The 22,871-nt window shown below is 37.0% G+C and overlaps 3 protein-coding genes across 4 annotated transcripts in view; 2 read left to right on the forward strand and 1 right to left on the reverse strand.

The window, feature by feature from the left end:
* Positions 1 to 7,862, forward strand: part of LOC134802477 (catenin alpha) — a 100,356-nt gene extending 92,494 nt beyond the window's left edge. The window contains exons 23-24 of the mRNA XM_063775156.1: positions 175 to 340; positions 1,273 to 7,862. Of these exons, the coding sequence (XP_063631226.1) occupies positions 175 to 339 (165 nt within the window). The 3' untranslated portion in view covers position 340; positions 1,273 to 7,862. The remainder of the gene's footprint in view (positions 1 to 174; positions 341 to 1,272) is intronic.
* Positions 7,863 to 9,406: 1,544 nt separating this feature from the next.
* LOC134802231 (PCNA-associated factor-like) lies at positions 9,407 to 11,726 on the reverse strand. 2 transcript variants are annotated; one of them, XM_063774822.1, is made up of 5 exons: positions 11,583 to 11,726; positions 11,422 to 11,494; positions 11,200 to 11,348; positions 10,706 to 10,825; positions 9,407 to 9,791 (listed from the first exon to the last, which is right to left on the reverse strand). In XM_063774822.1, the coding sequence occupies exons 1-5, from the start codon at positions 11,614 to 11,616 to the stop codon at positions 9,601 to 9,603; spliced, it is 567 nt and encodes a 188-aa protein (XP_063630892.1). In that variant the 5' UTR covers positions 11,617 to 11,726; the 3' UTR covers positions 9,407 to 9,600. The 2 variants fall into 2 exon arrangements, with proteins under 2 accessions (XP_063630892.1, XP_063630891.1); XM_063774821.1 differs by having other exon boundaries at positions 9,408 to 9,791; positions 11,200 to 11,352; positions 11,426 to 11,494.
* Positions 11,727 to 13,932: 2,206 nt separating this feature from the next.
* Positions 13,933 to 22,337, forward strand: LOC134802228 (uncharacterized). The gene is made up of 2 exons (XM_063774818.1): positions 13,933 to 14,067; positions 14,720 to 22,337. The coding sequence occupies exons 1-2, from the start codon at positions 13,935 to 13,937 to the stop codon at positions 21,004 to 21,006; spliced, it is 6,420 nt and encodes a 2,139-aa protein (XP_063630888.1). The 5' UTR covers positions 13,933 to 13,934; the 3' UTR covers positions 21,007 to 22,337.
* The last annotated feature ends 534 nt before the right edge of the window (positions 22,338 to 22,871 follow it).

Below are 22,871 nucleotides of genomic sequence, written 5' to 3' on the forward strand. Positions count from 1 at the left end.
AAACCTAACCTAACCTATCTCTATAGATAACCTTGCGAAAATCCTGTAAAGTTAACGGTTTCTGAATTATGACTAATGATAGTAATGATAATCAGACAATCATTATGACTTTCAATAATTATGTCAAACAAAGTGACCCCCACAAACCGTATTGTAAGTGAAACCTCGTTCCAGTCCCCGATAGTGGTGTGGCGCATGAAGGCGCCGGAGAAGAAGCCCCTCGTGCGGCCGGAGAAGCCCGAGGAGGTGCGCGCCAAGGTGCGCCGCGGCTCGCAGAAGAAGCAGCCCAGCCCCGTGCACGCGCTCGCAGAGTTCCAGTCCCCCGCCGACAGCGTCTAGTGTGAGCTCTTATCATTTAGTCGGGTGACAAGCAAAAGTCACTAACTAACATCATTGAACAATAAACCGTGTTACAAGTGTAATAAAGTGCATTGTTACTTTAATTTTTTGATAGTACTTAGTGAGTTTTGCTTGTCACCCGACGATTTAGAATAGAGATGGGCCGAATATTCGGTAACGGTATTCGGCATATTTTTCAATGTTCGTATTCGACCGAATAGTTTAGTCCGAACTGCCGAATATCTACCGATTTTGATAGGCCACACTGTGCAAGTGTTCTTTTAAACGTCATTCTATGAGATTATGACGTTTAAATAACACTTGCACCGTCTGGGTTATCAGAATCGTTGCCAACTTAGCTTGGTCTAACTCTATTGGATTGTATTAGCCACGCGGGTCAATTTCTTTGGTGGTCAAAAGGTTAAAATCTATTGGACTGTAGCAGCGCGCGTCAATTTCTTTGGTGGTCAAAAGGTTAAAATCTATTGGCCTGTAGCAGCGCACGTCAATTTACTTGGTAGTCAAAAGGTTAAAATCTATTGGACTGTAGCAACGCGCGACAATTTCTTTGGTGGTCAAAAGGTTAAAATCTATTGGACTGCAGCAGCGCGCGTCAATTTATTTGGTGGTCAAAAGGTTAAAATCTATTGGACTGTAGCAGAGCGCGGCAATTTCTTTGGTGGTCTTTTGACCACCGGTGGTTTTTTGACTGTAGTCAAATTCTTTGGTGGTCTTTTGACCACCGGTGGTTTTTTTGATAGATTTTAACCTTTTGGTTAAAATCTATTGTACTGTAGCCGCGCGCGTCAATTTCTTTGGTGGTCTAAAGGTTAAAATCTATTGGACTGTAGTCGCGCGCGTCAGTTTCTTTGGTGTTCAAAAGGTTAATCATTGAGAATTTGTGTCTAATTACTACAATTTCGTCTATTCTAGGTGGAGAAGCTGATAACCAGCACACATCAGCATCACGAAGTAGAGAATTATAAGCATTTGTTCAATTCTAAGCTCATATTTATATTCCAAAAGTGTGATTTTCTTTTAATGTATTGGAAAGATATTTTTTATAATTTTTATTCAAATTATTTAATCTTATTTCGATGAGAAATATGTAATCACATAGTGTGTGACTTTTATATATGTTGTCTATTAAGACCACATATAGCCAATGCGAATTATACGACTTGCTATTTTAAATGACTATTATATATAACAAGATTTACAAGCATCACATATCCAGCTAAAAAAAAACGCCGGTAGCCTAGCGATTCGAGCGTGCGACTTTCAATCCGAAGGTCGCGGGTTCAAACCCCGGCTCGTACCAATGAGTTTTTCGGAACTTATGTATCATTTGATATTTACCAGTTGCTTTTCGGTGAAGGAAAACATCGTGAGGAAACCGGACTAATCCCAATAAAGCCTAGTTTCCCCTCTGGGCTGGAAGGTCAGACGGCAGTCGCCTTCGTAAAAACTAGTGCCTACGTCAATCCTTGGGATTAGTTGCCAAGCGGACCCCAGGCTTCCATGAGCCGTGGCAAAATGCCGGGATAACACGAGGAAGAAGGCATATGCAGCTTAATCTAAAAATATATAAAATGGTACTAGTTTTAACAGTATTATTTGACAATAATATGACTTACTATTAATATTATACTTTATTGACATTTGTATCGGCCATCTGTGCCTGAATCATTAAAAAATAAAAACAATAATACAGCAAACAAATCAGGATGACTTTAACATTAGGTTAAAAGGTTAAATAGTATTAAAGTTTATGTTTTTCAATCCGATTAATTTTGTATTAAGCAGAGGCGTCTACTAACGATACCACAACGAGGAAAATAAATACTACCTCGGGCGAGACACGAACCCGCGACTGCGGGATAAAAGCCCGCTCTACCAACTATGCTACCGAGACTCGCCTTTAAGTATTTTTGTAATTTTTACTTTTATGCCTACATTTTCATATAGATTTGGTTATATATTTCTCATCCTTTAGTTTAAGTATGATTTGCGTTTTGGTGTAACAAATACAAGGAAGCTATCAATGATTGTGTGACGCCTAACGTACAATAAGGCAGCCAAATTTTGTATCCGTAGGTAAAATTATACTTTACACCGTCACATCAAACACTATAAAGGGGGTAATTTATTACCACACAATTAAATAAACATAGAACACTAATTAAGTTTAAAAATAATAATAATATCTATAAATAAACTTAAAATAAAGGCCCAATAAATAAAACACATCCTCCAAGTCACTGCCGATTAGGGTTACCAGATACAAATTTAGATTTCCTGACAAAATTCCTGATTTCCGAATATTTTTCCTGACATTCATTATACATTTAAGTTTTATAAAAAAAAAATATTTGTATTAATTTAAGTAAATAAAAAGGTCTATCAATTCAAATAATTCCTGACATTTTCGTGTTCCGTCCCCATTCCTGACAAAAGGCCACAATTTCTGACATGTCAGGAAAATTCCTGTCATCTGATAACCCTACTGCCGATGGGCAGTGTGCCCAGAAGGCTGGCCACGTTGTATGGCAATGCTAATGCGTTGAGCAAAATACTGACCAGCCCTCTGGTCCCTTGTGGCGTCTATACAATCTATAAATCATAGTTATACATTCTATAAAGTGGAAAAGTTGAGGTTGAGGCCAAAATAGCAAACGAATTTTTAGAATTTTTAATTATAGTTAAATTCAAATAAATTTTAAATTAATATTTGGGGACAATCTTACACAGATCGACCTAGCCCCAAACTAGGCAAAGCTGGTCCTATGAGTACTAGGCGACGATATACTTACGTATATAAATAAATACATACTTATATACAAAGAAAATAGCCATGACGCCCATGACTCAGGAACAAATATCTGTGTTCATCACAAAAATAAATGCCCTTACCGGGATTCGAACCCGGGACCATCGGCTTCATAGACAGGGTCAAGATAATACTCGTAAAAATAACTTTATTTACGACTAAAAAACAATGTAAACCCTGAAAACGGGACAGTTTTTATTGAAATAGCCATACATGGTGATCCGTTTCGAATGCTTTTACGTGTAGTTTGTTTTAACGGTGTAAAGTTTGTAGCATATTTAACATAACTATGAATTAACGAATGTAACGAAAAGTATTAAAATTTATATTAAGGTTAAAAAAGAGCTGTTCGTTTAATTGTTATTACAATTTATTTATATTTTATGGTTAAGTTACTTAAGCAATATTACTAAATGTTTAATTTTTCTTTTAATTTCACGTTTATTATTTCAAGCAGAACACTTAACACTTTTGCTGCGGCAATTTGTTATGTAAAAAATGATTTTGTTCGGGTTTTTTTTCTGACATGAAGGTTTAGTATGTTTTCTATGGAAATAGGTTAGTGTTGACTTCTTAAACCAATTTTCATTTTTGAACAGTTGGTAACGTTTATTATGGAAGGCCCCTAAACTCAGTTAAACATACTGCATCGGACAGAATCGGCCCGTCGCAGCAAACGTGTTAACCTAGGCTTAACTAGCTTAGTGGTCTGTGCCCTAAAGTATTTTTTTGTACTGGTAACTATGGTAACTCTAGGTTTAACCGGTTAACCCCGGGTTAGTGGAATGGTGCAAGTAGCCCTTAGTTTAACCCTTTTCCAGGCATAGTGCACCTAGCGACCACATACTCGCCAATAGAATTTCAACCTTAGGAATCCGATTTAAGGTTCATATTCGATTATTCTTCCGGGAAAAGTTACTTAGTTACTTATCATTAAATGAATAATTAAAGCTGCATACATTTTAATATACATATTTGCATTTTTTGGAAAAACCTTGTAGTTTGGTGCGGCCTGGAAAAGGGTTAATAAAACTCCCAAAACCCGATTTGAATATAAAGTTTTTTATAACGAATCCGAAATTTTAGAAGGAAGGAAGGAGAGCGTCAAATACATGACAAAGAATTGAAAAGTTTACCGGTATGTTTATTAATGCATTGCATTAACAACTTACATTGACAGCTGATGTAGATGGCGCTATACGACTCCGTACATAATGCGGTAACTGGCTTTCAAAAGTTGACTGGTTGACAATCCAGTGACACACAGCCCACAAAACATGACGCAGTACAGCGCCATTTATTTCAGCTGATAAACTAGGGGCACGATATTTTCTTAGACTCTTAACTCAATAATGTAGATGGAAAGAGACAGGATATATTTCTGTACTTTACCACACACTTTTTTATATAACTGTCTCATTTCAAACATAGACAAAGATAATCATACTATCTTTGTCTTACACTAGTACTAGCACCCAAAAGAAAAGGATGAGTATAGTTTTTTTTGTTCTTATTTACTGACAAATTTGGTTTGACAGATTATATTTCATGAGATTTTTCATTGACAATACTCTAATAATAATGCTACACATTTAAGTAGTGATATAATCATTTTTAATTGTTTAGTTCTAAGAGCAGCTCTCAAAATTCACTATCAGAATTTAGATATATGTATTATTAAGATATACATAGCAATACTTTATATTGACCGTGTACTTTATGTAACCGCATATTGTTTTATGTTTTGAAGTCATTGACTAGCTTTACGGGCAATAATAATGAGGCATGAATGGCGCCAGTACAGCGGTGTGACACCGCTACAACGCGATTGGTTGATGAGTTCGCATCACGCGCGCTATTGGTCGCAAATAAGTTGCGTTAGACTACACGATTGGCTGGAATTCATAAGTGACACCGCTTAACTAGTACCATTTTTAGTGCCCGTAAGGCCATTCCTTAGATATATACGTCAATGTTTGAAGTACATTTTTAACCTTTTTTTAAAGAAAAACATAGGTGTAAGTAGTTAAAATCAGTACTTACCGGGAGACTAAATAATGAAATGCCTATTTTTATTTTTCTTAAATATAATATTCAATTTGTGTTTCATACCATAATGATCCAAAAAACTTCATACATTATAATTTACAAAAAGGTTAAATTTGTACATTAATCAATAGTTTTTGTAATTTTTACTCAAAAGACGTCCGAATATATAACCGAAATAATATTTTTTGCCATTTTGTTAGTTATTCCTTACAATAGCTCACTCACAGTTTATTATGAAAACAGTATTAAATATGTATTCTTGCCACAATATTGAAATGTGTGACGTTCTACGACGAAAGGTACCTTATTGCGGTCTGCGCCCCAATACTAATGTAAGCGCCGACCAAGGTATCTTTCGTCGTGGAACGTCACATCACATAATTATCTTTATCGGACGTCATCATAAAAATATTGTGATTATTTAAAATACTTTAACAATAGATTATTATCACTATTAGATATAAACAATATACTCTCTGTATTTTATCCCAAAAACAAGTACGTGCGAGTTTTGAAGAGATATTTTTTTATGATATATGTCGCAAACAAGCATACGAATCGCCTGATGGTAAGCGACAACAATTTTTTTTTCATACAAATTTTGGGTGTCAGTTTGTTACGGTCCATACAAAATATATGTGAAAATGCGTTACAAAACTGACATATTCTTTGGGACACATTTTTTCGTTTTAAATCGATAGTGCTCGTGATTCTGAGTAGAAATAACCCAAAAGTTAATGGATTTTCGGAAAAAAAGTAAATAGTACACTTTTAAGTGAAAATGCCCATAAGTAGGTATATTTATTGTTCAGAGAGTTAAACATCGGATCAAAACTCGCATGTATAATTAAAGGCCAATAATTCACATGGCGCGAGTTTCTCGTAAGATTTGTGGGTGAAAAATCGTGTCACATTATTGTAAACGATTAAACGGTATCCAGACGGGATGATCAAATCGACCGATCTGGTCAGAAATGAAATTGGCGTCAATCTCCAATTTAATCACCGATTTTAGATTTATGGTGATATTAGAGCCCTCGAAATTGAAAAAATGCCCCAGAACGAAAATACTGACGTCACAAATTGGTATTCTTGCGTCCTCACCTCATTTTATCGGTAATTATCGGCGGTTGAATTCGGCGAGCCAAATTGGCGTTTGCGTCCGCACGTCCTGATTCGATCGGGCAATTTAATCAGATTGGCGAAAAAATTACTAGTCTGGATACGCCTTTATCTTACAAAACTCCGTGCGAGAAATAAAAGTTATGGCTAAAATCGCCTTCGATTATATCTTACACTTATAAGGCGAATATAAATAATTGGGGGTCAGAATTCTTTTTGTTGTCTTGTTTCTTACCACTCTGTCACGCTTCTTTTTTTGTTTTAATCAAATAAATAAAAAAAGATGCGTGGTATCGCATGTTTTTTAGCTGTAGATTATAATTTTCTTGGGAAAATTAATACCTAAACTTCACCCCATACAAAAATCTCCACTCCGTCACATGCATTTTTGGGGACAATAAAAAAATTTTGCTCTTCTATTTTACATATTACTTGTGTTAAGATAACTGCTCAAAGCGAGAAACTCGTATCTTGTGCATGGGCCTAGGGCTAATTTAGACGATGCGAGAACTCGCATGCGAGTTTTATTACATTGCGGGTTTTGATCGGTCGGTTAAATTGGACGTAACCCACAGTCCGTAATGTAACTAAAATCGCATGCGAGTTCGCGCGCCGTCTAAATCAGCCCTACTCTGTATCTTCAGGTATTTAAATAAAAGTAAACAAAATCTACCCTCAAATGGCTCCTTAAGTCAGTTGAGGGTAGATGAAAACATTACATGATCAAATAATGTAGGTTAAAGTCAGGTCGTTCAGTGACTGATCCAAGCGGTTTTGTATTTGGTTGGTTAACCAATAAATGTTATAACTACCCGAAAATGTAAAATATGTTTGTTTACTTTTATTTAAATACCTAAACAGAGTATAGTGTTTTGACAGCAATATACATGTCATTAAATATAATCACATTAAGATAACTGTCTCAGTAGCGGTAATCAATGAATTAGATGATATTACTTTTGAAAAGTCATACTCTGGAGGCCACTGCCACAGAGTAAGTAATAGTACTACCGTACAGAAAGGACACTTCCTACAAAACCGAAGTTTGACAGCGGTTCAGGGACGAATCATGCTGTCCCTTATGTATAGTATACTATCCCTTTCGGCTATTTAGAGTTGTTAAAATTCAAGTGATTATCTTATCTGTGGTCGTGCACGCAAAGGGACGTCAAGTTGTGGCAACCCTAATAATTGCTCGAGGAGCAATGCTGGGCCGAACGGAGCCGAATTTACCCGAAGTCAGAATTGTCTCCCCACTGCCGGTACTGGATGAAAGTGCCCGTTCCCGGGAATTCTCGGAGCATGCCTTAACTGTTACGCTAGGTATGAACGCAGATTTCATTGGAATATCAGATTCCACATTGTCGCTGCTGAGACAGGAGCCTAATAAGATAAGAAATGCATTAAAATATAAATAGTGTTAACGTTTTACCCGACATTTTGTAAGGTTTTGCAGTTTTTACCATTTTTCTACAACATTTTACGATTGAACTAGTAGTACAATAAAATATGTAATCTGAAACTTGTTTTATTTGAAATATCTTTAAATCCTTATGTGTACAGCCACAGAATAAATGGATGCTGTTAAGCAATAATGTGTCAACCCACATTAAATTTTCAATAAGATGTGAACTCAAAAAATTGACGCTTAAAGTTGACATTTTATTGCAAAATGGATGTGGGATGACTCATTTTTGCTAATAGTAGAAGAGCTGACCGCAAATTTTCTAACCGACTTGGTACTACGATGAAATGCACAATGGTTTCCCATAAAAGTGATGCTAAGTCCGAATTCGATAGTCTGCCACGGCGGAACTTGCCGAAAGTACGAAAAAGAAGGCCACTTCCGGTGCGAAAAAAGGGCTGATTAAACCCATCTGATACCGAAATAATAGTTATGGCAGCAGTTAGAAATTTACATGTAGACACAGAAAAGCCCTGGCAGACATATATTCCTGAAATGAGGGTTCATACCTACCGACTGGAATTGATTTCATCGTGGTATCAGATGGGTTAGTGTACGGTAACCGATGGTCATCTTGCTTATAATCCCGTCTGCCAAGGTGTTTCGGCAGGAAAAGCCCTGGCAGACTTATATATTCCTGAAATGAGGGTTCATACCTACCGACTGGAATTGGTTTCATGGTGGTATCAGATGGGTTAAATTAGGGGTCCCGGTGGCCACCATTGAGAGCGTCTGCCAAGCACTTACGGCAAAAAAAATACTGGCAGACTTCGCTTTTGTGTCTACATGTAAATTTCTAACTGCTGCCATAACTATTATTTCGGTATCAGATGGGTTAAATCAGCCCCCTTTTTTCGCACCGGGAGTGGCCTTCTTTTTCGTACTTTCGGAAAGTTCCGCCGTGGCAGACTATCGAATTCGGACTTAGCATCACTTTTATGGGAAACCATTGTGCATTTCATCGTGGTATCAAGTCGGTTAGAAAATTTGCGGCCGGCTCTTCTACTATAAACACCATCACCATCCAAATTATAGTACTAGGTGTAGGTACAGAAGGTTCACTCTCTAACAAAATGCGTCTATCACGACACATATGACCGCTAGGTGGCGCAAGCGCGAGCGGGCGTCCGTTCCGTAGCGGTGCGCGGCAACTACTATGGCGAGTGGCGAGACATTAAAATTGGTGTGGGCCGCATGTACTTGTAGCGACGCGACGAAATCTCGGAGTGAGCCACGCCTGGTATAGCATAGTATACTACACGGTTCCAGGCTACACAACTCTGGTCTGGTTGTAATGTATGGTACTGTATGTCAGCTGTCACATCGCTTGCGTTGCCTGTAGAGCTGAAGCAATGCTGCATTATGTTCTAGTGTGGTTTGGCCTTTATCTTGGTTAGAAATAAAACTACATATACTGGAAGTTCATACATTTTATTTCGTACATTTCAGTCCATATGTGAAACTTAACAAAAGTAAGCAAGTTAATAATAGTTTCTTATATAATCAATCACTTAGAATTACGGTAATTAAATCTAATTATAGTACTAAAATAAAAAAATGAAATAAACAAAGGTCCTTAGGTAATACAGTTAGACCAAGAAAAGTCTGCAACGATTTTGATAGCATACGCAGTGCAAGTGTTATTTATACGTCATAATTTCATAGAAGTTTGACGTTTAAAATAACACATGCACTGCATGTGCTATCAAAATCGTTGCACACTTGCCTTGGTCTAGCTCTATGTATTATATTTTGTACTGCACCAGTCAGATTTTGTTAAATTATAACTATCCTATCAATTAACTTTAACCCTTTTGCTAGCATGTTCCGACTCCTCCCCAAAAGTAATTTCTTCCAGTTCCCGTTTAGCTGAGTTTCGTCTCTCTACATTGCTGTCAATATTCTCTTTGCCCTTAGTTTTCTTGCCCTTACCCTTGCCCTTTGGCCCTGTGGGGTAATATTCCTCTATTTTGTGGCTGTCTTCCCCTGTAACAATTATGCACACATAATTAGTCAGGTCCACACAGAGCGCGAGGCAATTTGCTTGCTGTGTAGACCCGACGAATGTACCGTTTTCAACCCCAAAAGGGTACTCATTGTCGGTTGTCAATATCCCTATTAGCTTCAATTTGAAATTCAACCTTATCGACAACCGACAATGCGGTACCTTTTAGTTGAAATCGTCACAAATATTGAATTAATTACGTAAAAAACCGGACATTTGCGAGTGGGACTCGCCCACGGAGGGCTCCGTACTTTTTAGTGTTTGTCATAGCGGCAACAGAAACACATTATCTGTGAAAATTTCAACTTTCTAGCTATCGCGGTTCATGAGATACAGCCTGGTGACAGACAGACAGGCATAATAATACGGACGGGTAATGGGGTCCCGTTTTTACCCTTTCACGGAACCATAAAAAAGAGGTATGTATGTCGTGGCCAGATTTAAAATTGATCATTTCACGATGTGGCAATCATTTTGTTAAATCATCATTAAAAAGTGAAACCTAACTTAAGCATATCATGAAGCAATCAATCCTAAAATGGCATTTCACGACATGTACAAAACAAATAGAAGACTTGAATTCTTATCCATGTCTCTGTCTACCATATGTATTTATTTATTTATTTATTTATTTATTCATTGTATAATCATGTACATAAACGCAAACAGGTGTAAATAATTAAATAAAGTCAGCCCATGATGCCCTGCTAGGGCACACAACATAGGTACTTAAAACTAATTTATATGAATTTTTTATTTTTTTTTATTTAGATGAATGAATGGACAGAGACGGATGGAGAGATGTCTTAGATGTAATAAAGTAAGTTCTAAAATAAGTATGAGTATTTAGTACGAGTACCTAGTACTATTATTTATTATGGTTTTATTTACATACCTGTTAAGGGCTCCAGTTCAATACTCTCGTCCAGTTCTTTGTTTTTCGGTTTCTCCTCAACCTGCTGTTCCTCATCCGACTCTACAATTGGTTTCCGAGCTCCTGGCTTAGAACTAGATGCTAAAAAAATATATGGAATTTGAAATCATGTAGGAAATATTTTTGATTCTAATATAGCCAAAAATATCAATATACCAATATTTTTTTAACCTTGTGTGTAGATTAGGGTGACTTTTGTTTGTTTTAGAAAACAAAGGAAATGCTACCTTATGTAGTTCCAGAAAGGTTCAAATTAGATTGAATCAGAGTGTACATTGTAATGCACATTGGGCCTTACGAGGTTAAATAAAATTAAATAGTTTTTTTTCTAATAGAAAAGAAAGAAAAGAAATACATTTATTTAACACAACATACACATGCAGAAAATGAAAAACAACATATAAACAAAAAAACGCTGGATGCAAAATTAGGATTCGTACTACTAATAAGCATACCTTCAACCCCTTCATCCTCATTATCAGAGCTCCGATCAGGTTCTTTGCATATGAAGAAATTAGTGATGGGTCTCTGCCACTTGGGGGTCTCCCGTGGACACACCGAATTGCCTCCACCGCCGCCGCCACTCCGTCCTGCCCGCTCACTGCTGCCTGCACAATAATACCATATTAGTAACCTCAAACTTCTAAAAACGGCAATATTTGTAAATAAATTTGGACCAACCTGAAGATCCTGACGAGCTAGCGGGTATTGCTACGCTACATCTTGCTTTACTACTTTTTCCGGACGCCACTAAAACAATACAGATTACATTATGGGCATCACAAGATAAATAAGAAAATTGATCGAAATTACAAGTGAAAAAGCAGAGTAGTGTTACCTTTGGCACCGGCAGATGCTTTTGTTCTCGCCATGTTTCAATAGTAGGAAATAAGATAGAAAGTAATGTAATATGGAACACACTAGTCACTAAATGACTTTTATAAACAAATTATCAATCCATTAGTTTTCTACGAATACTGTAAACAACTGTAAATATTAAATAATAAAAAAAGTTTGATACGATTGACAAAGACAAACCAATATGTGACATTAGAAAAGGCGCCAAAAGCCAATATGTTTGAGATCATCTTTTGAACGCGTCCAACTATAAAATCTTACTAGTTATACTAAATTAATTTTGATGAAATTTTTCACTTAGACTCATATCCCTAAAATAAAAATAACATAGGTATGGCTAAGACTTTGTTTAAATGTTAAGTAATAAAGCGTTTAATTTTGCGAGCCTTTATTGGACATCAATACGGACATCAACGTCAATCAACCCTTAAAAAAAACTTGTGTGTGTACCCTTCTCGGATTTTTCGGAACCTTTTTCATGATAATTATTTCGGTTAAATTGAATAGCGGGGCTTTTATCATTGAAATATCCTTAACATAGATACGTGATGGTGCCCGTGTTACTAACGTCGTTAGTACCATAACATCAACAGCTAATTTACTAGTGTGAGTTTATCAGTTTATATTATAACCAAACTTTCGTTAGGATCGGAAGATATCAACAATTGGTTTTATTAGAAACCCTGATTAGTAATTCAACTCCTACAGCTTGATAAAGCATGGGAGAACTCCATACCAAGACCGGATTTAACAAACAAAAATTGTCAATACGACGTATGATGTTCGAAACAAGAACTCTTATCGAAAACAGTCAGTAAACGCTTAATAATTCATTTTGCAAGCTAGGTAATGTAACAGGATCCGTGTATTATTTAAAGAATTTGTCAAAGCAGTAATTTTAATTAGGACACGGTGGGTATACACCGTGATACTCGAGAATGTGTAATGTTAAGCAATGAGGACACTTTCGCTATCGCTGTTATGTTTACTAAACTCGCTTGAGCGGTGAGCGTAAGTAATATTTTTAAGAAGATTAGTGCTAAAGTTAGGTACCTAATATTTTTGTTCTAGTTTGGTTGAGATGTAATTCAATTTTAAACTCTTTACTGTATTTACCTCTTGTATGATAAGGATATTTTAAACATCTTTTTTTTTATTGGAAAAAGGTAAACATTTGACCAGAGTCTCACCTGCCAATGCCAATGCAGTCTAGGATGATTTTGAATTTGTTTCAAGACTGATTTTTTCTTCTCTATGCAGCACTGCCAAGGAACCCTTGATTTTTCACCACCACAAACATATGAATTTATTTTGATTTTACGGGATTTCATTAGTTAAAAAACTATTTTTACCACCAGGGACTGAATACCAGTATATTTTTCATATGAATTAACCGGTACTCAATTTCGGTGTCATGGCTGTTTATGTATATTTTTGCACTTAATTTAGCTAATGTGATCAATCATTATGCTTACCTAATTACTATTCTACATATAATATCAAAAAAATACTGTGAATGCTATGAGATATTTTGATTTTTAGTTATACCCGTAATTATGTGTTTACTGATTACCAATGTGCTTGTTATGTCAAGTAACAATTACAACATCTAAAGCAGAATGAACATTATTTAGGGCATACTGAAAATTGCTGAACTGGCCACTTAGAAAAGATAAGTTGTCTCATATATCAGAATCCAGAAACTTTCAGTATGGCCCACTCTTTTACACCTCGCCCATCCAATGATGGTCCATATGACATTTCATTTTTATATGCGGCAACTGTCATGTAATAATTTTTGTAGACATGTTTTGGAAGTAAAACACATTCATCATCTTCATCATCTTCCTCGCGTTATCCCGGCATATTGCCACGGCTCATGGGAGCCTGGGGTCCGCTTGACAACTAATCCCAAGAATTGACATAGGCACTAGTTTTTACGAAAGCGACTGCCATCTGACCTTCCAACCCAGAGGGGAAACTAGGCCTTATTAGGATTAGTCCGGTTTCCTCACAATGTTTTCCTTCATCGAAAAGCGACTGGTAAATATCAAATGATATTTCGTACATAAGTTCCGAAAAATCATTGGTACGAGCCGAGGTTTGAACCCGCGACCTCCGGATTTAAAGTCGCACGGGTATTTAAAAATGTAATATTTAAGCAATAAAAATATGGTGAAAACATATTTCTTCAATTATTAATTAAATTAAGCCTATTAAGCATGGCCTCGTGCAGTTTGAATTGCATAGATTCATTTAAGCACACCATCTAGTAGTAAATGTTCACATAGGCTCTTGATAAAATGATCTTTCATTTTGACAGTTAACAACAATGGCGGACGACATAGACATCGAGGAGCATGACGTGCTGGAGAGTCTGCGCCGGCGCCACGAGCTGCCAGACGCCTCCGTCCAGCCTGACTCCTTCATCGTCAAGTCTGAGCCTCTGGAGGTTGAGTATGAAGGTATGCATTAGTAGTCCATCTAAGCGCCACTTGCACCATTCCACTAATCCGGGGTTAACCAGTTAAACCGTTAACTCAGTGTCAAATTGTACTGGTAACCATGGTAAGTCCAGGTTTAACCGGTTTACCGCTACTTAGTGATTGGTGCAAGTGGCCCTAGGCTGACACTGCACAAACTGCATTTGCACCTATAGAGGATGGAAGTGCCGCTGTTAATGGCATATTATGATTTTTTTTGTTTATGGTGTGCCACTCCAGTCTGTCACTGTCAAAACAAAATCGAACTATCGGAAAGTTTCATCGTTTAAATTGCTTTTTATTGAGATGAGTATGTATGTTTTTTAACTTGAGGAAACTGATTTAAATAAATTAACCGCATTGATACAGTAACAATCTGATAATATCGATAAAAAGCATTGCTCTCTCCCTAAAATCTGTCAATAGCCCAAGATAATTATCTTTTGCTGACTTTGACTGATGACATGTAATGTACCTTATGACTTTCAATTATGTATGTACTGACTGCGTTTTTTCGCGATTTAAAATATGTCCCACAGTGGATGTTCAGAGTGGCCGAATTGGTCAAATCTTGAAAGACCAATAATTATATTGCATTTTTCAATAAGTAATAGCAAAGTTAATTATGTTCCAGAGTCAAATTATGAAGACCCCAACCACGAGAACCAGTGGACGTGGGACCAAGACAAAGTGGAAATAAAGATAGAACCCCAAGAAGAGATAGTCAATGCAGACGAGTTCAGATTCGGCAAAATTATACTCGGCAGCAAACCGGCCCAGCTACCTCAAGAGGACCAGGAAACTCCGAGCGGCAGCCAAGTAAGGGAAGTGGAATATAATTACAATATGTCACTAGTTTTGGACGATTGGGGACCCATCCTGGGCAGAAGCGATTGCTATTGCAAAATATGTGAAACTCTCTTCGCTACGGTTAACGCATTAGATGCCCATAAAATGATCGCCCATTCCTTCCTTGTAGTTACGGATAAACAGCCAAGTCCAGAGAGAAATAAGGCATTCAAGAGCACAGCTAAACCTAGTAACATAGTAATAGTAACTAATGATAGCACTTGTAAAATATGCCATTTCCAATTCAAAGGTACTGTTGGCAAATCTAACCTATTAAGACATTACAGAAACATCCATCGGGTTGATCCGAAAACTATGAACTCTAGTGACTTCAAAAGTTGGAGAGTCTGCAACCATTGCAATATGTATTTTCCGAATGATACATCTTTAGTAAAACATTTGTATGAATTGCTGCCGTTGAATGATAAAACGCCAACTAAAGATGACAGGACTATTGTACCGGCAGCGAAACCTAAACCGGTGTTAAATGTTGTCAAAAATATACCAAAAGCTGTCAAATCTACTAGTAAGAATTCAAATGTTACACTTGGTAAAGCTGTCAAATCTACAACTAGTAAAATTTCAAATGTTACTGTTAACTCTCCAAATAAAGTGGTAACATCAGTTCCAGTACCAAACCGAATTATATTAGGATCAAAACCTGCCATTAAAAGTGAAAACCTGAAGCAGCCTAATAAGATCAAGTTGACGGATACAAAAGTTAGGTTCAAATGTTTGTTGTGTAATGAGATTTTCACAACTGAGTGGGGAGTAAAGAAACATAGGCAGAAACATCCAACCAGGATGAAAAGGAAACGGATTTTCGTCAAATTAGTTAACAAAACAAACAAAGTTATAGTAAATCCTGACTTGGAGAAGATACCTGTAACAGTGAAGCAATACTTGATAAAATCGAAAGCTATCGTTAAAAAAGAGATTGTTGATGAAGACAGACCTGTATTAGTTTCCAAGTCAACATTATTTAAATGCAATAGATGTTCCGTGCACTTTTTGACTTGCACCGGGGCTTGCAAACACTCCATCGTGTGTGAAACATCCTCAAACATTCGGGACTGGGCCTGCCCGCTCTGCCAGCGAGTTTTCAAGAGTGCAGAGAAATCAGCACACGAGTATCAACACAAAATGCTAAATGCCCACAACTTTAAAGTGTATGTAGTGTATTTAGAAATGATTGTCCGGATCCTTTGCCAGTGTCCGAATTGCTTTGTCTGTTTTGAGGAAGACAAATTCTGGAGGCATGTTAACGGTGGATGCAGTGATGCCGCTTCATATTATTGCAATGAATGTAGATTGCCAATTGACATACAGTCCAAAGCCAATCACGACAGCAAACACAAGCAAGGAGACTTCACTAGAGATGACTTTATCAAAATAGATTATATCTCTTCCAAGGCAGTCGGTCCGAAGAAAATCAAAACTGAAGTTGTTGAAGAAATAAGAAGCCCCGTGAAAGTTAAGATTGAGAGTGAGACCCCGAGAAAAGGATTGAAAAGAAAATTGGAATTGCCAGCGGTTCCACTAAAGAGAAGGAAGGGAAATTGGGATAATCTCATATTGTACTATTGTCAGTTTTGCAAAGCATATTTGGGGAACAAATCTGTAGTACACACAAGTGGAAGCTGCAAAGAAAGGTCAAAAGGGAGTATCGCATTTTGTAAAATTTGTGGAATATATTTGAAAGCAGCATATCATACAACCCATATGTCCTTGCACGTTAAAATTCCAAATCTGTCAATTGCCGACATCACTTTTGTTAAGCTCTCGGACTCGAAGAAAATAAAACCAGTGCAGACACTCCATCCGTGCAAGACTTGCAAAGTGAACTTCTTGACTAAGGTGGCCAAGCGTGTTCATAAATGCAAAGAAACAGACAGCACTACCTGTCAGTCATGTCAGAAGAAAATACAGACAGATCTGTTTGACACACATTTACGAATACATGACTACGTTATCCCCCGTCAGGTTAAAAATATCAGTGATATGTTACAGGTACCAAGTACATCTCAAAATGACACAAAGTCACCAATGCAAAAATTTACCAAAAAGGAGGCTAAATCACCTCTAACCAAGTTACCAGATTTGCTGATGAAATACCAGTCGCTCACTGCTCTATGGAATATACTCTACCTCTGCGCTATTTGCGACACGTTTACAGATTCATACGATAAAGTCGTGGAGCACTGTCAAAACCACCTCACCAACATGGAAAACTACGGTGTGGTCATAAGGAAATGCGAGAAATGCGACATGAAATTCGACAGCGAGTGTTACAAGCGCCATTTAGAACTGCACGCCGAAAACAAGGTCAGCAAGAAAACCTTCCAGGTCTTGAAATACGAACATTACAACCTGTTTTCCGATAAGTGGTTTGACTTTATAGATTTGCCCGAAGAGCGGAAGTCACAGATTGTCAACCGGAGTATATACGGCGGTAATAGATGCGTAAAAATGAAGCTGATCCAACAAGGACCACCGGAATACACCCTGTATAAATGCGAGAAGTGTCAAAATTGTGTGGTTGCTGATACTATAGTCTACCACGTCAAACTCGCAAACTGCTGTAAAGCGCACAAAATCCCTTGCTCCGTTTGTGAGATGACTTTTGCTATAAGACGCGATTGCGAAGAACATGAAAGGATCCATGAGACTACTGGTCTCGGAGTACAATCCTTCAGAATCGTCTCTTTCAATGACGCAAATGACGCTGAAGCGAATAAAACGATCATGTCATATGACACTGAAAACCATGGGAGTAAGAATAAGATATCATTCATAGATGACGAAATTGCACCTACAGCTCCTAAATTGAGTCAGAATAGTGCGCCTCTTAAGTCGTTTGTGTTCTATAAGTGCGCTGAATGTCAGGTGTGTGTTGCCCATATGAGAAATTTTCCGAAACACGCGTGCAATAACTTACCTAAGAGACAGTGCACCGAATGTGGCGTCTTTCATAGTGCAAGGCATTTTGCAAACCATAAAATGCTTCATAACAAGTACACGTTCTCGAGAAATAATGTGATAACTAAAACTGTCAATAAAGATGGTAAAGTGATTAATATCAAAAAGCAAAGTCCAGTGAAGAAAGGAAAAGGTGTTGTAGACAATACGCAAAACAAAAACGATAGTACAGATCTAAGACCGAAACTGTATAAATGCTTTTGCGGTTTACATTTCACATCCCTGAAAGCTATCGAGAGACATTACAAAGCTAAAAATTGCAGCACCGTTATACGGGAGAAATGCAGCCAATGCGCTTTGGTTTTCGACCCCATAGAGGTCGTCAACCATCTTTGCAAGCACCACGCTCAAAATCTTGATATCAATACCGGAACATTCAACATTATCACGCCGAACAAAAAGACATTGTACAAGTGCGGTTTATGTCACGTTTTGTTCTACCACAAGACAGCAGCGTTCCCCCACAAAGCCAAATGTACCGGGACATTCTGTGGGAAGAAATGTGTCAAGTGCGGCCTGGCCTTCGACACAACTAGCCTGGCGACCCACATGGTCGACCACGAGCGCAACAATAAGCTTAAAACCGACTGCTACGTAATAGTTAAAATTCCTGATGAGACAATTCCTGAAACCGAACACGGTCTACATCCGAATATTCTTTACAAGTGTAAGTCGTGCGACATTCATTTCTTAAGACGATCTAGTGCTCGAAATCATATAACGAAGCGCACAGACTGCGGCACTACGGTAACGGAGACTTGCAAGATATGTAAACGTAAGTTCCCGGTTAAATCCATCATGAGACACGTGGCCTGGCAGCATAAGAAACTGAAGATCAAGGAATTTAACATTAGAGAACTAATTTTTGGTGTTAACAGTAAATTTCCTAAACCCGTTCAAAAAGAAGAAATGGTAAAACCTAAAGTGAAGAAAGAAGAAGTGGTGATTCCGAAAGTGCCGGTGGCAGTTACAGTATATAGGTGCGTAAAGTGTATGGTACTTTTTACTGATGAGAGTACCCTGCTAACGCACCTTGAAGACAGATGCAGTAAGGAGCTTACTGAAGAATGTGAGGAATGCAATGTTAAATTCGCTTCTAAAAATTTCAGGGAACATAATAGACAACATGGTCATGGGGTGGCTTTGTCCATGACTATCGTAGAAGATGTACAAGCACCTCAAACCCCTGACAATAAAACAGAAAGAAAATTAAGCCCAACTCCATTTGATCCAAAGGAACACCCATTGTACAAATGCACAAGCTGCAATTTGCATTACTTAAATAGGAAAACGCTACTGAGCCATGACTGCAAACCTACCGAGGCATTCAAATGTGAGATATGTGATCTTAGCTTCACCAAAAAAAGTCTGTGTCGTCACAAGGCAATCCACGAGAAACATAATTTCAAAAAAGAAGATGTCGTCATTTTAACTTTGTCTGACTGTGTCAAAAAACCTGAAAGTCCTGACACTATAACAATTTTAGACAATAGAACAGAAACCCCAGACTACGAAACTCCGCCTAAACCGAAGAATCCGAAGAAACATATACTAGATAGATATGATAATAAACTGTACAAATGTACAGTTTGCAATGTGCATTACCTAACCCAGGCCACCTTGGAGAAACATAAAGAATGCATTCCTGACGCCGATTCGAAATGCGAAGTATGCGACATTGCTTTCACCAGTTACAGTCTGAAACGTCACAAATTAATTCACGAGAAATACAATTTCAAAAAGGAAGATTTTGTTATTTTAACCCTGACTGATTTAGACCCCAATTGGATTCAACGCAAAGTACAAATCAAAAAGGAAATTAAGAAAGATACTTCTTTAGAGTCTAGTTCTAAACTAGTACCTAAAGAAGTACTAGATTCTAGTTCTAAACTAGAACCTGAGGAAGTACTAGATGCTAGTTCTAAACTAGAACCCAAGGAAGTACTAGATTCTAGTTCTAAAGTTGAACCTAAAGAATTACTAGATTCTAACTCTAAACTAGAATCTAAAGAAGCAACTGGGTCTACAGAAAAGATCGAACCTAAAAAAGCTCACAAGGAAGAACCGAAAAAAGACACACACGCTTCAAATATCACACACGCATTATACAAATGTGCTGAATGCAATGTATACTTTAATACACGAATAACATGCCACAAACATATAGTAAAACACACTCCGTTAGACCCAAAAGAATATATCGAGTGCAAACTCTGTGGCTTTCAATTTACGTTAATGGGTTTACCGTCTCACATTAAGAAAAACCACGCAAAGTCGTTTAATTTACAAGAAGTGCTAGTAGAAGAATATCAACCCAACGATGTCAAAACGCACGAAACTTATTACGCCAGCGAAAAAGATCAGTCTACATTGGTGAGCACGAGTGAGGATGTAAAAAATGATTCTAATTTAAGAAAAGAAAATGATTGTGAGGTTTCAAGCTGTAATGAAATAGCGGAGAATGTTGACTCTTCAAATAACAGTAGTAAACAAGATAATATAGATATTACAAGCCAAAGTCAAAGCAGCAATGATTTGGAAGAAATGACTGAACCAAATTCAAGTAAAGTTAATGTAACAGTCGATTCATCAGATACAATGATGAATACAGATCTTGTCGATGACAAAACTAAAGTAAATGGTCGAGTTGGCAATAATTTTAAAGACATTATTGAACCTAATTCGAAAAGTAATGGACGAGTTGAATCTTCTGACAGTAATAGCACACAAAAGTTGGATGCTGACGATGAGACAAAAGTTATTGAAATTAGTAATGATTTAAACGAAATTACTGAATCTAACGCAATTGAAGACAAACTTACAGTTGATTCGTCAGATAAAAATATTGTACAAGTCGAATCTTCAGACAATAATAGCACTCAAGTCAATATAGACGCTGAAGATAAGACAAAAGTTATTGATCGAGATAGTGATTTTAAAGATATTACTGGATCTAATTCAAGTGAAGGCAAAGTAACTGTTGATTCATCTGATAAAAATAATGTACTTGTTAATACTAGAGATGATAACACGATAAATAAAGTAAATAATCAATGCGGTGACGAAAGTGAAATTGCTGAATCCATTTCATGATGGTAATATTAAAACATTTTGCGCACTGCACATTTTGTGGTTTAGCAGGACACTGTATTGAATCGCACTTGTTTCGAATGATACAGGCCAATTCGAGTTTTAGTTATGCGATTTGTTTCCGATATGATACTGATTTGATTGACGTTTCTTCAACCGAACACGTCACTTGACCAAGTAATAAGTAATAGTACTACCGTACAGAAAGGACCCTTCCTATAAAACCGAAGTTTGACAGCGATTCAGGGTCGAATCATGATATCCCTTTCTAACTTATGGCGTTGTCCCTTTCGACTATTTAGGGTTGTCAAAATACAAGTAATTATCTTATCTGTGGTCGTGCACGCAAAGGGACGTCAAGTTGAGACAACCCTAATAATTGCTCGGAGCAATGCTGAGCCGAACGCAGCCGAGTTTGCCCGAAGTCAGGAGTGTCTCCCCACTGACTTCACACTAACAGATCAGTTAGATCAGTATCATATCGGAATCAGATCGAATAATTAAACTCAAATAGGCCTGTAAATGATGTCTAAATGTTGAAGACTGAACGTTTTTATAAAAAAATGTTTAATAAAAGTATGTGATGAATGATGATGAATAATGATGAATGATTACCTCATCAACTTTTGTTAAGTATAGATAATTAATCTGTATAATAATTGTAATTAATTATTTATATTAATTTACGATTTCACGATACAATGTTCACAGATATCTGAACACGCCTCTATTGTTAAGGCGTTAGAGTGCATATTCCGATATTTTTGATCACCTCAGCCTCTTTGATATATCTACGACTGTACTCTTATCTTAAGTCCCAAAGTCATTTTTGCAGTTCTGAATTTGGAAACTTTCATTCCATTATAGTTTAAAATCCGATTTTTGTTCTTTTAATACGACATCGGGACTGAGAAGGATTAAACACTGTATTTTATACCGACTATTCACTTTCTCAAGACCTTATTCGTACAAAGATATTGTTGAGTTAGACCAAGATAAGTCTGCAGCGATTTCGATAGCTAACGCAGTGCAAGTGTTATTTTAAACGTCAAACTTCTACGAAATTATTACGTATAAATTACAATATCTTGGTCTAACTCTATTTTAATGGGGCCTGTACAATGCGAGTTTGTGAAAATAATACTTTTCTGGTTTTTTTTTAAACAAAAATAAGAAACTTTTGGGTTAAGCGTTTGTTTACAGAATCAGGAATGCTCTTGATTTAAAAAAGAAAGTGGTGTCTAAACTTTTCTTACTAATTTGATTCGTTTTGGTGACGACGTGAGAAAGCCTCACCAAATTTAAACAATAGAAACAAAAGTATTCCTGAGTTCCAAAAGAAAATGTACAGAATGTAGTGCATAATTATTTTCCATCGTATTTTCACGGAAACGTACGAACGTGAACTGTTTCAGTCAGTCTCGGTACAAAAAATCCTGACGTTGACTGAAGTAGCATGACAAATACGAACGTTTCCGAGAACATACGATGGAAAACAATTATGCACTATATCTCATGTAATGTGTATTTTAATATTTTCTAAAAACCAGATTTCAGAATGACTTCTGCTACTCTGCTAGTCAGATTTTGATACAGATCGCATAAGAGGGCCTACCGCGAACCACGACGTGTGGCCTCTCTGTCCCACTTGTAAATCTTTACTTAAGTGTGACAGGGAGGCAACACGTCCAACGTGGTTCCCGGTAGGCCCTTTTCTCAGTTTCGTTTGATCTACTGTTTGAAGTGTTATAAAATTAAGAATAATTGTAGGTTTTAATTGTTGCTTACTAAGAGTATTGATAAATTTAATTTAAGGATGCAGTTTGTTAATTGTTTAATAAACGGATGATTTTTCTATTTTTGTATTT

Source organism: Cydia splendana, chromosome 24 (genome assembly GCF_910591565.1).
Source record: "Cydia splendana chromosome 24, ilCydSple1.2, whole genome shotgun sequence".
NCBI classification, from domain to species: Eukaryota; Metazoa; Arthropoda; class Insecta; order Lepidoptera; family Tortricidae; genus Cydia; species Cydia splendana.

Excerpts from the sequence above, each read along its gene's own strand:
- LOC134802231 (XM_063774822.1), bottom strand. The coding sequence starts at position 11,616 with ATGGCGAGAACAAAAGCATCTGCCGGTGCCAAAG. Across the intron at positions 11,495-11,582 it reads AGCATCTGCCGGTGCCAAAG|TGGCGTCCGGAAAAAGTAGT; the intron begins GTAACACTACTC and ends GTATTGTTTTAG. Across the intron at positions 11,349-11,421 it reads TCGTCAGGATCTTCAGGTTG|CAGTGAGCGGGCAGGACGGA; the intron begins GTCCAAATTTAT and ends TTGTGCAGGCAG.
- LOC134802228 (XM_063774818.1), top strand. The coding sequence starts at position 13,935 with ATGGCGGACGACATAGACATCGAGGAGCATGACGTGCTGGAGAGTCTG. Across the intron at positions 14,068-14,719 it reads TCTGGAGGTTGAGTATGAAG|AGTCAAATTATGAAGACCCC; the intron begins GTATGCATTAGT and ends ATTATGTTCCAG.